At 38.7% G+C, this 15,285-nt stretch overlaps 1 protein-coding gene across 2 annotated transcripts in view; it reads right to left on the reverse strand.

Annotated features, from left to right (window-relative positions):
* Positions 1 to 2,855, reverse strand: part of GRM1 (glutamate metabotropic receptor 1) — a gene marked incomplete at both ends in the record, with an annotated part of 355,378 nt that extends 352,523 nt beyond the window's left edge. The window contains 2 exons of one of the 2 annotated variants that reach the window (XM_082855605.1): positions 982 to 1,995; positions 2,611 to 2,855. In XM_082855605.1, coding sequence (XP_082711731.1) covers positions 982 to 1,681 — 700 coding nt within the window. Of the gene's footprint in view, positions 1 to 981; positions 1,996 to 2,610 lie in introns of those variants that run through there. The other variant, XM_082855606.1, reaches the window with a different exon arrangement.
* Between the last annotated feature and the right edge of the window lie 12,430 nt (positions 2,856 to 15,285).

The following is a 15,285-nucleotide window of genomic DNA, read 5'->3' on the forward strand; positions in this document are numbered from 1 at the left end:
CAACAATCAGTATAGGATAAGATGAGAAGAGTAAAGAAAGTCTATATATAATAAATTATTTGAGAATGCATGTCTGTAAGACTCTGTATAAATCAAAGTTTTTAACCTCAGGTATAATCTATTTCACTTTTAAAAGCTATTTTAAACATGATATCTACTATCATTTTATTAGTAATTTATAATTTGTCTAACTTTAAATTCTAATAAGCAAAGTCATTGTGTTAGAAAGCAAACAAACAAACTAGAAACCAAAATTCAAATCCAAGAGGTCATCAGTGCTATTGCTCATAAGACAAGATAATTCTTGGGGAGAGTGAGGGCATATGGACAATTTTAACTGATTAAGTAGGAAAAAAATAATAACTATTTAAATTATTTACTTTTCCTTTGTATCTAAGGTACCCCAGAATTTAAAACATAAGTTTCTGATATATTGAGGAATGTGACTGCATTAATCCAATATTTACAGGTAAGTTATAAATGTATAAGAAGGGGGCACACCAGAACAAAGAAGCACCTTCAGCTGTTCATGACAAGATAAAGCTTTCAAGTCCAGTTTAGGGGACAGCAGTTTGCTTGTTTTTGGTTTTCTACTGCTCACATTGGATTAATCTATTAAGCTTGGAAAATCATAGCCAGTCACTTAAGGGTAGTATAACATCTTGGGCAAATAAACACAAACTCAGGATATCAGGGCAAACAAATATGTAAGTCCAAAAACTACAACTGGGCACTGTTCATGGAGAGTTTGGTGTCTTTTTGGTTCCTGCTACCCCCGGAAACACCATGGGACAGTTTTCCTACACTATAATTATAGGAGGATGAGGATGCAAGGCAATGCCTGGATGGGCATGTATGGAGAAGGGTAAAGGCTCTTCCCATGGTGCTAGAAATAAACAGGAACAACACTGTGATCCCAAGCGCACATCAAGCAATGCCCTGGCTTTCTGTGCACTTTTCTTCCCCAAATGCAATGCCTACCTTCCGTGTGGACCGCGGAGACATAGGTCCAATTGTAACGCTTGACTATGTCAAGCATCGCCCTTGCCTGCAAAGTGTCAGAAGGGACAACCCTCAGGAAGTATTTGTACAAAGTTTTGTCACTCAGGTCGATGCTTGTGGCAGAATATGCGATCTGGGGGATGTTGAAGAGCTGGAGCAGGTTCTGCACTTGAATGGCTACGGAGCTGGAGCCCGGGCCGATCACGCCGGCAATGGGCTTCTTAGTCCTGCCTGGGGGGAGGGTCTGGCCGTCAGGCAGGCACCGGTGGAGCCCGTCCTTCTCGTCTCGAATGGAAATCAGAGAGTCCCTGATGAACTCAATGCTCTGCTCCAGAGCCACAGAGGAGTGCCAGCAGGAATCTCGGATCTCACTGCCCAGGGTGATGTTGGGCAGAAGGACCGGGTCCGCGTTGATCTTATCCAACGTGTGGAACATGGCCTCCACCCTCTGGATGCCATACTGCTCCCTGATCTCCCCACACTTCCTCTCGGGGACCTTCTCGGCCGGAGGCTGGTGGTGGACTGAAAAGAGGGCCCCAATGATGACATCTCCGTCCATTCTGGCCACTGAGCGCTGAGACGAGGCTCCTGCCAGCAACAGTTTCCTGCCGGGGCCTCTGGGGAGAAGGGACATCTCCAAAAAGATAGCTGGGAAGAAAACCAAGAGGAGCCGGACCATTATGCTGAGGACGCCGTCCACAGCCGGCCAGCCGCGTTCCCACGCTGGTCCAGCCAGCAGGCTCTGCGCGCTCACAGTGCGGACCCGACGCCTGACGCCTGCTTCTCCCCCGTCGCCAACGCCGCTTGTCCGACGACTTCAGCTTCTGCACCCCCGCCTCCTTCCCCTCCTCCTCCTCCTCCTGGTCCTCCACGACCACCTTTACGCCCTGGTGGCGTCTTTAGGGGTATTCGAGTCCCCCTTCTTCACTGGTGCATCCAGGTAAACTGACCAATGGTACCATGGGAGTCGTGGTGGCTCGGGTGAGCTGGACGCTGCCGGCAAAACAGGAAGGAAGTCAAAGCTCCGTTATTACAGGACCTGTGTCAAAACTCTGGGGTCAGTGCTGGTTAAGAGTTGACCGGTGCATTTCATGATATGGGCTGGAAGGACATCATGATAGCGGCTGGAGGGACAGCTTGGGCGGCAGCTCTGGTCAAGGCGGAAGGTGGCGCGTTCGGCCCCCAGTATCCTCCTCCGTCCCGGGAGGCGCAGAGCCTCGCCGACCCGTCCCCTCCTGCAGCTCCAAGTCTCTTCCAGGTCCAAAATACCCTCACGATTACTGACTGGAGGGGGAAGAGGGAAGAGGGAGAAAAAGGAGCTGCGTCTTTCGACCTGAGAGAACTTTCCGGATTTGAAAAGATCAACTTTTTCCCCAGAAGAAATTTGCAAACTCTTTCATTATGAAGGCAGAAGCGCTACTTCAAAATAAACTCGAACCAGGGGTGCACATTTTACTTTAACTTTAAGGGGTTGAAGAGACCCTAACGTACTACCCAAGTAGTAAATATAAATTTGCCAGCTTGAGGAAATCCATATTAGTTACTAAGGCAACGCCTGGAAAAGTCTCCGCATGTCGGATTTTGGTACATCCCCCCTCCCTCCCCCACCCCAAGAAGTCAGCTTATTGTAGACGTTTAGGGGGAAAGGGTACAGATGAGGTAACTTGTTTCCCGCGACCCAGGATGGAGGGAGGGGATGGAGGGACCCCTGCACTTCCCTAAATCCAGACCTTTGGCTTTGCATAGTTGCTAGAAAGGGAACAGAGGGTAGCTTCCTGGTTGCTCTGGCGGCGGCAGCTCAGTCCTGCCGCCTTCAGAACCCTGGACAGTGCTTGGTCAAGCGGCTGAGGCATTCCTCCGCAGGGCCGTTTGCGGACGCTTTGACCAGCGAGTTGCAATTCTTTCAGCCCCCAAGCCCGCCAACCCCCGACTTCACCAACCCCCCTCCCTGCGTTCTACACACACACACACACACCTCCTCGTTTCCCCAGTACCCCTCCATCCTCATTCTCTTCTCCTTGCAGCTACTGCTCCTCCAGGTATATTCAAACCCTACCACTTCGGGGGCAGAGGCGCCAAATCTCAGCCGCCTGCGGGGCTGAAGTTGGCTCTTTCTCTCGTCCCTCTCCGGCTCCCGTTTTCAAGGTGAGGGTCAGACGAGAAAGGAGCAAAGGGAGCAGGCGAGGAGCAAGAGCACAGGAGGTGAGGCCGGCAAAATAAGAAAGGCAACCCAGGCACCCATGCGTCCCGACGCTTCCCGGGGAAGCCGGACTAACAGAAAGAAATAATCGAGGATGCCTCTGGGACAAGGAGAAAAAATCCCATAGATTGGGACCTTGTGTCTGTCACTGTGGGTGGGTTCCCCCGCCGGGAGGTGTCTGCTCACCTGGGTCTGCTTGGAGAATTTGGACTTGAGACGGACCTGAGTCCGGGTAGGCAGCGCTGTGGTCCCCGGGCCAGAGTACCGCGGCCAAGCTCGGTTCGCAGACGCCTCAGCTCTAATCCAGACGGTGCAGGGATGCGATCTAGGCTGTACACTAGTGCCCTCTTTCTTCAGCTCTATTTTACCGCAAGGAAAAAAGAGGGAGGAGGGAGGGAAAGAAACAAACAAACAAAAAAACAGGTCATCCAAGGCTTGTCTATTATCTCACGCATAAAAATCAGTCATTTAATGGAGGGGGGAGCGGATAAAATCTAGGGATAAGTGGAGAATATTAATTCTTTTACTACTAGAGGGTTCTTAAAGAAGCTGCCAGCTATATGAATAGACAGATCTGGAGAAAGGAGTGGGGAATGGCTTAGGCTGCTTTACAGCGGATATTCCTTGTATGTATTTCAGGGACTCAAACACATTTTATCTCCGTGGAAGTAAAACCCCTACTGAGGGAAATAGAATAAATGCATTTGAAGACATCTATACAGGCTCTACTGGTAGGTTGCAAGGGAAAGGGTGAAGAGGCTGCATGGGGTGGGAGGAGTGGAAGGAGAGGTAGGCACAACATGAATCATGGGAAGCCAAATGAAGAGAGGCAAACCTTGGCTACATTTTCCAGGTCAAGATGTAACTAAATTGAGAATGAGAGTCAGGTCACATGAAAACACTGGAGTGAAAAACACTTATACAAATTCCTCTCAGGCTGCCATCACCCTCCCGGACAGGTCTACAGAGTTGCTTCTTACAGTGTGAAAAGTGGAAGTTAAATCACATTCCTCTGGGAACATGTTGGCTGAGCAGAATGTGTCCCAGCTTCTTCAGAGGAGAAAGACAAGTGACAGTGTGCCTTTCCACTCCTGCTCAAAGCTTTCTATTTGTGCCATGTGCAGAGAACAGAGATCAGCATATCTGGGTCCCTTTATAATCACCTTGGAGGGGACAAACCGCATGAGGCAGTTTTAAAAACTTTTTAGCATGTTCCATGAAACAGGACAGGAAATGCCTCCAGTCAGGAACAGAAGCTCTTTCTTGTTCTGACTCTGGCTTTTTTTCCAAGTGTCAGATTTTTCTGGATTTTTCTTAAGTAATCTGAAGAGTATAGGAATTTTTTTTCTTTTTCAGCAAATAATGCATGGAACCAGGTACATATCCTTTAGGCCTAAAAGATCTCAGTTTTGGAAGTAACTATATGTTTACTCAAGGAAAATAAGAGGTAAGTTCCTGTCTCATACATAGGGTAAAACAGTTCTCTGCTTGTACCCTTAGGAAGATGTCAACTTTAAGAGCAAGCCACAGGTGTTCACGGTGTCCCACAGTATCTCACTTCGTCTATTAGCCATTTAAACTCCATTTTCGATAACTCTATTCTAGTAAGTTAAGCCCTAAACATGATTTTCCTGGAATATTTCATAGATACTATGAATGTACAAAGATTTCAGTGCATATATAAACCATCAAATATGATTTGCAGGATTAGAGAAAGTAATGTCTCTGAAGTTCACATTTAGCTCTAATATATGCTTCTCAAAGAAATATTTTTAATATACCACATTGACATAGGTTAGAAAAGATTCTGCTACTGAAGGAATGATTAAATATTCAGACTTATTTGTTCTCAATACAGTCCAAGTAAAACCTACACATTCAGGTTGGCTGAAACAAAACATTTTAAGTAGAACAACTTGTGGTCATAACATAGAGTATTTATGCATATACATGAACTATATATGATAGATGTTAAGGAAATGTTTAACTTCAACTGCGTCAATTTGAAATTATCATTTAAATGTATCGATAATTATTTAAGACCAAAACTTTATAAGGCACAAAGACAAAAATCAGTCAAGAAGAAGGCACAAGAAAGTAAAAGACAAGATGATCCAAATATGCTTCATATCCAAATATGCTTAATTTCTGGAAATTAAGACTTTACCAAGGAAAACATGATGTAACACATGTGGAAACATGTTAGAGAAGGTTCTATTAGTAGAGCTGAAGAGAATGACTAAAAGAATGGATTACATACAAATTAACAAATACAGGTCAATAGCTACTCTATTACAGAATGTTAAAGTGTATGAATCCAGAAGTACTATCAGTATGAATATTTATTCAGTGCTGGTAGGGTACTATCTTACATTCAGTATGTGACCTGTAGCAGGGCAAAAAGTGTTAGGAGTAATTTGGTTTGGGAAATCTGTTTAATAAAAAAATATACTGGAGATCGAGCAGAAGACTATCAAACATACTATCTCAAGACAATGATTTAAATGTGTTGCTATAACAATAAGGACAACAAAATGCTCATTAGCCTTATATGGTAATAAAACAGATATTGCCCATAAACAAAACTGTGATCACTTTCTTTAGGAATGTGTGCACAAATCTCATTGCTCTCCATCATAAAGAACATCATAGAGAGCTTCCCTGGTGGCGCAGTGGTTGAGAGTCCGCCTGCCAATGCAGGGGACACGGGTTCGTGCCCCGGTCCAGGAAGATCCCACGTGCCGCGGAGCGGCTGGGCCCGTGAGCCACGGCCACTGAGCCTGCGCATCCGGAGCCTGTGCTCCGCAACAGGAGAGGCCACAACAGTGAGAGGTCCTTGTACCACAAAAAAAAAGAACATCCCAGTGTCTAAAACAATACAGACATCTGGTTCATGATAGGTGCTAAAATATTTGTTGAATAAATAAATGGATACATTCTCCCTGAACACTAAAAATATTACCTCATTTTAATGACTTTCTTTAAGAAGATCAAAGCCAGGCAGTTTACTGATATTTCTAATTTATTCTTCATATAATGTAGAGAGAGTAATTATTTTGCAACTGTTTCTCAAATGCAAGTAACCAGCCTAATTAGAATTAAATCATTTAGAAACATATTTATACTACAAACATTTTTACACGTGAAGTATTAAAATTTGTTCCTAGCGTGAAGAAACCATTTTAATTCCTGTACTGCATATGTTAACCAATATCAAATAAAACTTAGAAATTTTATAAAGGTAAAAAGAAGAGAATACATATATGGAAACTAAACCTTATCTAATGTTGCAGCTATATGCTTTGAGAATAACCATTTGAAAAGATTTTCAGAACCATCACATGAGATGCATAAAATAGGCATATTACCCCTGTCCTACAAATGGAAAAATTGAGGCACCAAGAATCTGATCCTTGCCTGGGCTTAGTGAACAAATTAGGAGCACTGTCTCATGATACTACCTTTATTCCAAATTCATAAGTTTATAGAAACTGACTACATTAACTGAGCTAAATGTTACTTATCTTCATTTTTCCTTAAGCTTTGAACTGAGGCTCTCTTCTCAGAAAATGCTTAAGTAATAAAGAAAATAAATTTGAATTCCTTTCCTTTGGGCCTTTCATCTGTTGAGGGCATAAGCATTACAGGTGATTGTTCTATTTGCTTAAAATAGCCATCTTTTATAACAGTTCTAATAATGGCAGTAACCTACTTGCACAGTCTCACAGTCAACTTTGAACAATTAAGCAAAAAACGTATCTAAATTTTCAGATCCAGTAAAAACCTTCATTAGAAAAGGTTTTATCTTACTACAGTTTCACCAACACAACAAATTAAATTATTTTCCTGTTTTAACAACAATATGTTGTACTCCCATCTCACTGTAACAAAAAGCTACATGGTTGCTATCCATCAAGCAAGCCACCAAAATATTGATCTACCTAAAACATAGCGTTTATCCTATCAGTAGCATGGTTCAAAACTTATAATATGTCCCAGTTGCCAACAGACTGATATCTAAATTCCTTAACCTGGTACTCAAAGTCCATTGGCTAGGGAAAAGGTTCACAGAAGCAAAATATGGTAACTATTCATAACCAACCCTTCCCTTCTCTCCTTCTCTAAGTCCTAAGAGAAAGAGACTCTGGCTCAGATATGCCCAAGGGGTTATCAGAATAATGAAGACATATTTAAAGACACATTTTAAAGTTTCCTAGCTAATTCTGATTTGACCCTTAGTTGAAAGCCACTGTTAAAACTTCATCCCATTCTCCTACACACACTATTTCTAACCAAATAAGCCTTACATTTTCCCATGCCTCAGCTCATGCTTCTTACACCACAAAAAAAAATTCACCCACCTTTCATTTCTTTTATATGTATTTGTCCTTCTTCAAAATTTATGTCAAATTCAACTTATCCATGAAAGCTTCCAGTTCTAAAGGAAATCATGAAAAAAGTGCTTATGTGGCACTTTTATATAATACTGTGAAATAATATTACTGATTTTTTAAAAATTTGTGCTTCATCTGGTCTCATTCACAATTGCTGTGATCACTTTCAAAATAGTGACTTAATCCAACTATAATGCAGTTAATAAAAATATTTTGGAATAGTTATGAAAGTCCTTAATAAATAGCAATGTATTGCTTTTGAAATCATTAATCATAGCAAATAATCATCTTTGCATGCAGATTTAATTTTCTGGGAGAGGAAAATTGTCATGAAAATTCTTAAACAGTAAAAAGTAATCAAGATCCTTGAAGGAAGAGAACTGTGTCGTGCTTACAATTGAATCTCCGGAACCTAAAAAATGTGTCTATAACTCATTAAGTATTTGTTCAATAAATTGATAAGTTTTGAATAAAAAAAATCAGGTGTGATTCTGAAGAAATTATATTTCTTTGGTTCTAAAGGCATTTCTGAAGAGTGGCTCCAAAAATGTTTGAACAACTGCAAAATCATTGGCTTTTGGAAGGAAACAACAATCTCTTGAATATAAAAATATGAGTCTATCTTTTTAAATCATCATTATTTTAATCCATCTGTGTATGCACTCATTTCAGTGGCTATTTAAGAAAGTTATTAAAATTTAAAACTGCATATACTATTTGTTTTATTTTTAAATAGCATGCAAAGCACATATACAACTAAAAAGGACTGGAAGGAAATTACATCAAAATATTAAGTTATTAGCTGTAGAAGGTAGCATAATAAATAATTTCATTTTTCTGTATTCTTTCTTAAAGTTTCTGTAATGAATATGTGTTGATGTATTACACTAAGATGGAAAACAAATCAAATGGTTATCAAATATCTACTATAAATAATGATGGATTCAAGGAATCAAAGTTTACTGGGTCACATTTGCTATCTTCACCTGCTCTATCCACCATCTAAGATATTCTGTTACTCCTTTTATGTGATAAGAATTCTGTTGAGTACTGCAGATACCATAGTGAACAAGACACAGCTCTGGATTTCCAGGAACTTGGGATTTAGTGACAACCAGTACAGAATAGTGTGAAAACCACTATAAGAGTAGAAACCCCAATGTACTCTGGGACCATGTGGGAGGGGCACCAGTGTTCAAAGATCAGGAAAGTCTGCTTAGGGAAAGTGACACTGGATGAGAGGGAAATCCAAAAGGGAGGGGATATATGTATACATATGGCTGGTTCACTTTGCTGTGCAGCAGGAGCTAGTACAACATTGTAAAGCAACTATACCCCACAAAATAATAAATATTAAAAAAAAAAAAGAAAGAAACCGAGTGAGAGACAAATAGGAGTTACCTAGGTGGAGAGGGGAGTGAGTAGAGAAAAAGACAGTCTAGGCAGGGAAAGTGCAATAGCCCAGAAGAAAAAGAGCGTGTAATGCTTTGAGGGAAGTATAAATCGTTTGGCAAAACTAATGCAAAGAATAGTTGAGGGTGGGGATAGGGGAAGGCAGGTCTTTTAAAAAAGAAAGACGTGATGAAGAGCTTTATAAACCATGTTAAGGAGTTTGGAGAGATGGCATCAAATAACGCTCAGGAAGTTGAAATTGGTGGGTGAAGGATAAGTAACATCATTATATTTAAGATTTGGAAAAGTGACTCTGACTAAACTGGAGAGAAATTATGGGCCTGAACAATATGAGAAACAAAGAATTGTTTAAAAGCTGCTGGACTATAAAGAAGTTTTTAAGGAAAAAAACAGAAAAGTATCTTTGTAACTTTGAGATATGAAAAGAAATCTTAGGACACAAAATGTACCAACCATAAAATTAAAAATTGATAAATTGGACTTCATCAAAATTAAAAACTTCTCTTCCTCAATTACATCACTAGAAAATGAAAATGCAAGTTACAGGTGGGAAATATGTGACAGATATAGAGAGAGAGATGTATACAGCAAAGGTCATATCTAGACTATCGCAGAACTGCCACAAATCTATAATAAAATGACAAATAACCCAATTTTTTTAATAAGAAAAAGGCTTGAATGCCACTTCACACACAAGAAAAGATATACAAGTGGTCAGTAGGTACCTGAAAAAGTGCTCAACATTACTAATGAGTCATCAGAGAAATACAAATTTTAACCTCATAAGTACCACCTCACACACATGAAACAGTAAAAATTATAAAGATTATGAAGACTGAAACCACCAAATGGCAATAAGAATATGACTCAAACAGAGATATCATAAAATACTGAAGGAGTTGTTAAATGATACAGAAAATTTGGGGAAATGTTTGATAATTTCTTGTAAATTTAAGCATACACATGTCCTGTGATCAAACAATTTCACTTCTAGCTATTTATCCAAAAGAAATAAAAACATATGTTTGAAAAAGACTTTTATAGGAATGCTCATAGTAGCTTTATTCATAGTAGACAACAACTGGATTCAAATATCAACAAGAGAATGAATTTAAGAATTGTAATATCTTCATACAATAGAACAGTACTCCCTAATTAAAAAAAAAACCACATTACAGATACATGAAGCAACATGAATGAATCTCAAAAACATTATTTTAGGTAAAAGACAACAGAGTACATACTGTTTGATTCCATTTATATAAAGTTCAAGTATAGTCACACTTATCTGCACAAACAGAAATCAAAAGAGTAATTACCTTTGGATGCGGGGGGGGGGGTGGATTAACCAGAAAGGAGAAAAAAAGAATTTTCTGGAGTGATAGAAATGTTCCATATTTTGATGAAAATGTTACTTACACAGTATATACGTTTGTCAAAAATCTGATAATTGTACAATTGAGATCTGTGTATTTTACTGTATGTAAATTATATCTGAATAAAATTAGTTGATTTAAAAAGAAATTATTACAAGTAATCAAGTGAGAGATGATGATGAACCAAACTGACGCATTGGCAGTGAGGATGGATAAAAGGACAAAAATTAGAGGGAGAGCTGGGTAGAGGATGCTGTGAAGATTGAGCAAGAAAGTCAAAATAGTTCCCTACTTTGGACTTCAGTGGAGTTTAGCAGATAGTGGTGTCATTTATTTAAAAAGAAAACAGGACAAAGAATTTTGGAGAAGGGGGAGATGATGAGATTCATTTGAGACCCATTAAAGTATCTTTGAGACATTCCAAAGGAAATGCCCCCATAAGAAACTATGTGTACACATATAGGGGTAAAAATGATATATGTATAAAAGAAATATCTGTGGGGACACTTGGCATAAGTTAAAATAACAGAACTTGATAAAATGACCCACAGAATACCCAGAGTAAGAAAAAAATACTAGTTATGGTGAAAGTAGAGAAACTGGAGCCCACAAAGTTGATGAAGAAGGAACAGCAGAAACAGATGAACTATAAGAAATGTAAGGTCAAAGAACCAGTGAGAAGGAGTCCTTCAAGAAGAGAGCAAACAAGAGTACTAAGAACTGAAGAAAGCAAAGGACCAAAAATAGCTCACTGGATTTATCAAAAAGTAGCTTAGTGGTGATATTTCCAAAGCAGTTTTACAAGAAGGAATGACATCAGATTGTGGAAAATGGGAGTAAGGAAACAGAAAATGAGTCTTATAACTGTTTTAAAGAGTCTGAATGCCTTTACATTTATTTACCAATAACTGTGGTATAACAAAAATAACTGCATACACACACACAGAATTCTGCACACAAATGATAAATACTGTTTGAGATTTAGAATTATATTACAGAATGTATTCTAAACACAAAATTAAGGTCAAATTACACATATAAATTCAGAAGGAAAAAAAAAACAAGCAAATGGTCCCCTAATAAAAGAAGATAAAAGAAGATTACCTGGAGGAAATTTTATATATATATAATATATATAATTTTACATATATATCCTACTGCTACACGTAAAAGGAAGGAAAGCAGCACAGCTGACAAATTGGAAGGGTTTGCAGTCAGATCAGACCTATATTTGAATCCCAGCTCCATACCTTATTAATTATAGGACCATGAGAAAGTGGCAGCATCTTCAATTTCAGTTTCCTCTTCAAGAAAATGGGATAATCATAGTTACACTGGTAGAGTTGTTTTGAAAATTACATGAAAATGCTTAGTAGCCTGACTCATAATTTTCAATATAAATAATTTCCAATATCATTATAATTATTGTTATAATATAAGGTGCTAGAGAAGATAAGATCTGGTTCAAAAGGGTCTATTCTTTGGGTATAGGTAATTCACTAAAGTTCAAGATTTTCATGGAAAGAATTATTTTGTAGGCTTAATAATAAAGCTATTTTCCATACTTAAATAAGATTCTTTAAGCCTTTCAGATATACTGGATCTATAACAATATATAAATCCTTTGTATGGCCAAACCAGTCAATCCAGTTCACCACAGAAGTACTTAACAATCAGTATACTATGCTGTATAAATAATATAGTTGGAAACAATTCTATTGATTCTAGTATCTGACCCCAGCAAACCAGAATGTCTAGTTTGGGTGGCCATCTATCAGGCCAGATTGAAACTCTGAAGTAAGCTTATTATTGCCAAGTTCTTTAAGACTGAAATATAAGAATTTCTTAGAAGCTTTCTGCACGTGTTGCAATTAATTTTTCCTACTTAAACTTCATTTTTCCTACCATACAAGAAATTATATGTCAGTAGATTTGTCGATTCCTTCAACAGTTAGGAAATTTATAGTCTTGATTTTTCAAGCTCTATGGCATAGAAACATGGTGTTCTAAAACAGTTGTGATAGCTGCAAAACTAATTTTATGGTAGTAATAATGATAATGACAGTTGTTAGTGGTGACGATGATAACAATAGTAGCAGAAAAAAGCCCAGGTACAAGTTCTAAGAAGCTCCAAATGGGCTGAAGGAGGAGAGCCTATCTAAGGGTAAGAGCATCCAGAAAAGTATAAGGAAACCTGGAAGGATGATATGTCGAAGAAGCTAAGAAAAAAGAGTACCTCAAAAAGGAGGAATGGATAAAGTCTGTGGAATATTACTGAAACACATAAATTAAGATTAGACAGAAAAGTGTCCTTTGTGTTTAGCAATATGGAGGAAATGGGTGGTCCTAGCAAGAGCAATTTTGGTCAAGTGTTGGGAGCAGAGGACAGACTGAAGTGGTTTGAATAGTTAATTAGATATAGTATAGCCAAATTATTTTTTATTTTTATAAATTTATTTATTTATTTATTTTTGGTTGCATTGGGTCTTCGTTGCTGCATGTGGGTTTTCTCTAGTTGCGGAGAGCAGGGGCTACTCTTTGTTGTGGTGCGTGGGTTTCTCACTGTGGTGGCTTCTCTTTGTTGCGGAGCACAGGCAGGCTCTAGGCACACGGGCTTTAGTAATTGTGGCACACGGGCTCAGTTGTTGTGGCTCACAGGATCTAGACCACAGGCTCAGTAGTTGTGGTGCACGGGCTTAGTTGCTCCACGGAATGTGGGATCTTCCCTGACCAGGGCTCGAACCCACGTCCCCTGCATTGGCAGGCGGATTCTTAACCACTGCGCCACCAGGGAAGTCCCAAATTAATTTTTAGAATTAATAAGAGAGTTTTGCACAGGTATGAAATATAAAACAAATATACCAAAACAAACTTCCTTCCCAGATACTAACAGGTTACAGAAAAAATATCTAATTAAAAATGCTATTTAGTTCTGGATAAAAAAGACAAACTGAACACATTAGTTTACTTTTGTTCCCTCAATAAACCTCATTAAAATGACAATAAAGAAAAGTTTAAGGCATAAATCTGTAAGGCAATGAGAACAGGAAATTAGAAAAAAAGTAATCTAAAAAAAATGTGTATAGAAGAAAGGCAACTGATTGAGAAGATTCAAGCAAATTTAATCATAGGTTGGCAGTGAGAAAATCCATAAACAATTTTCAGTTATACCACAAAACCCACATTCAGAAATTGGAGGCATCATCTACCTCCAAGAGTAGAGATGAGGGTGAGGCTAAAAATAAAAGAATTGGTTGAAAGTTTAAGAAGCAGCTAGATCCTAAGATCCCCTTACTCACTCCACATAGCCAAGTGACTGCCCCTCCTCCCTCACATCGCAGGGGATGGGCAGGGGAATAGAGATATAATGATGATAAGACCCACTCCCCTCCTCTCTTCTCCTACTCCACTCTGAAAATTGGCATCTGGGTTTATGCTTTCTGTGCAGGAAATTGAAAGATGTTTCTTTGGGTAATCTGATGGGTGACAGATCCAAAAATAATGCTTATATTGAGGGTCCCCAAGAAAGGAGCCAAGCCCAAGTACCCTGCAATACACAGATGAGTATCAAATGATCATCAAAGCTTCTGATCAGCTTTTTACCAGAAGACAGCACTAATTAGCAGTAGGCTTACTAGGCCACTTACCTATTAGTTGAGTACCACTCTGACTGGTTGAGTACTTTTCACCAATGATGCCCAACTATGAGAAGCAAACATACAGAAAGTGGTTGCATGGGTTTAACCAGGCTTGAGATTTGGCCGAGTGGGTAGGAGAATGCTGGCACTATTCTAAGAATTCTAAGTATTTTATATGTATTAACCCATTTACTCCTTCACTCTTTTCACCCACCCTCAACCCTCTTCTCTGGTAACCACTAATCTGTTCTCTGTGTTATGAGGTTTTTTTGTGTTGCTTTGGTTGTTCATTTAATTTTTGCATTCTTTTTATATTCCACATATGACTGAGGTCATATGGTTTTTGTCTTTCACATTCTGAGCTTTTTCATTTAACATAATACTCTCATGATCTATCCATGTTATCTCAAATGGCAAGATTTCATTCTTTTTATGGCTGAGTAGTATTCCATTGTGTATATATATCCACATCTTTATCTATTCATCCATCTATGGACACTTAGGTTGTTTCCATATCTTGGTTATTATAAATAATGCTGCTATGAACATCAGGGTGCACATTTCTTTTCAAATTCATGTTGGTTTTGTATGCTTCAGATAAATACACAGAAATGGAATAGCTAGATTGTATGATAGTTCTATTCTTAACTTTTTGAGCAATCTCCATACTGTTTTCCATAGTGGATGCACAGATTTTCTTTAAAAAAAATCGGTAACAGTTGCACCTCATTCTTCTCTGACAATTACTGTGAATAACATTAACTCTTCTCATGTTCCTAAAGCAATTCAAACTTTAGATGAAGATTGCTCTCTTACAGCAGGAAACAATAAAAGCAAATGCAACAGGGACATTAATAGGGATATGGAAATTTGGTAGGCCATGATTCCCAATCCAGGTCCCGCAACATCCAAGAACATCTTCAATTATCTTTTGAAGATTGTAGTCAGTCAGTGTACAGGAAATTAAATTATTAATTAATCAACAGATTAATCCATCAATTGATCTTTCTACAAAGAAATAAGAAAATACCAATGCCAGTACAGTTATATGTAACTGTAAATACTGAGATTGATTAAGTAAATAAGTAATTTACACATCGTAGGAGAGTGAGATTAAATGAACTGAAGTACATTGCAACTTCAAAAATGAAGTTACCGGTTTCAATTCAATATGAGATATCTTAGTACCTGTGTAGGGAGATTCATGATGTATGTATCACACTTGCAAATCTTATTTAAGCCTAATAATTTGTTCCCAACAT

This window comes from Leucopleurus acutus (assembly GCF_964270905.1).
Source record: "Leucopleurus acutus genome assembly, chromosome: 15".
NCBI classification, from domain to species: domain Eukaryota; kingdom Metazoa; phylum Chordata; class Mammalia; order Artiodactyla; family Delphinidae; genus Leucopleurus; species Leucopleurus acutus.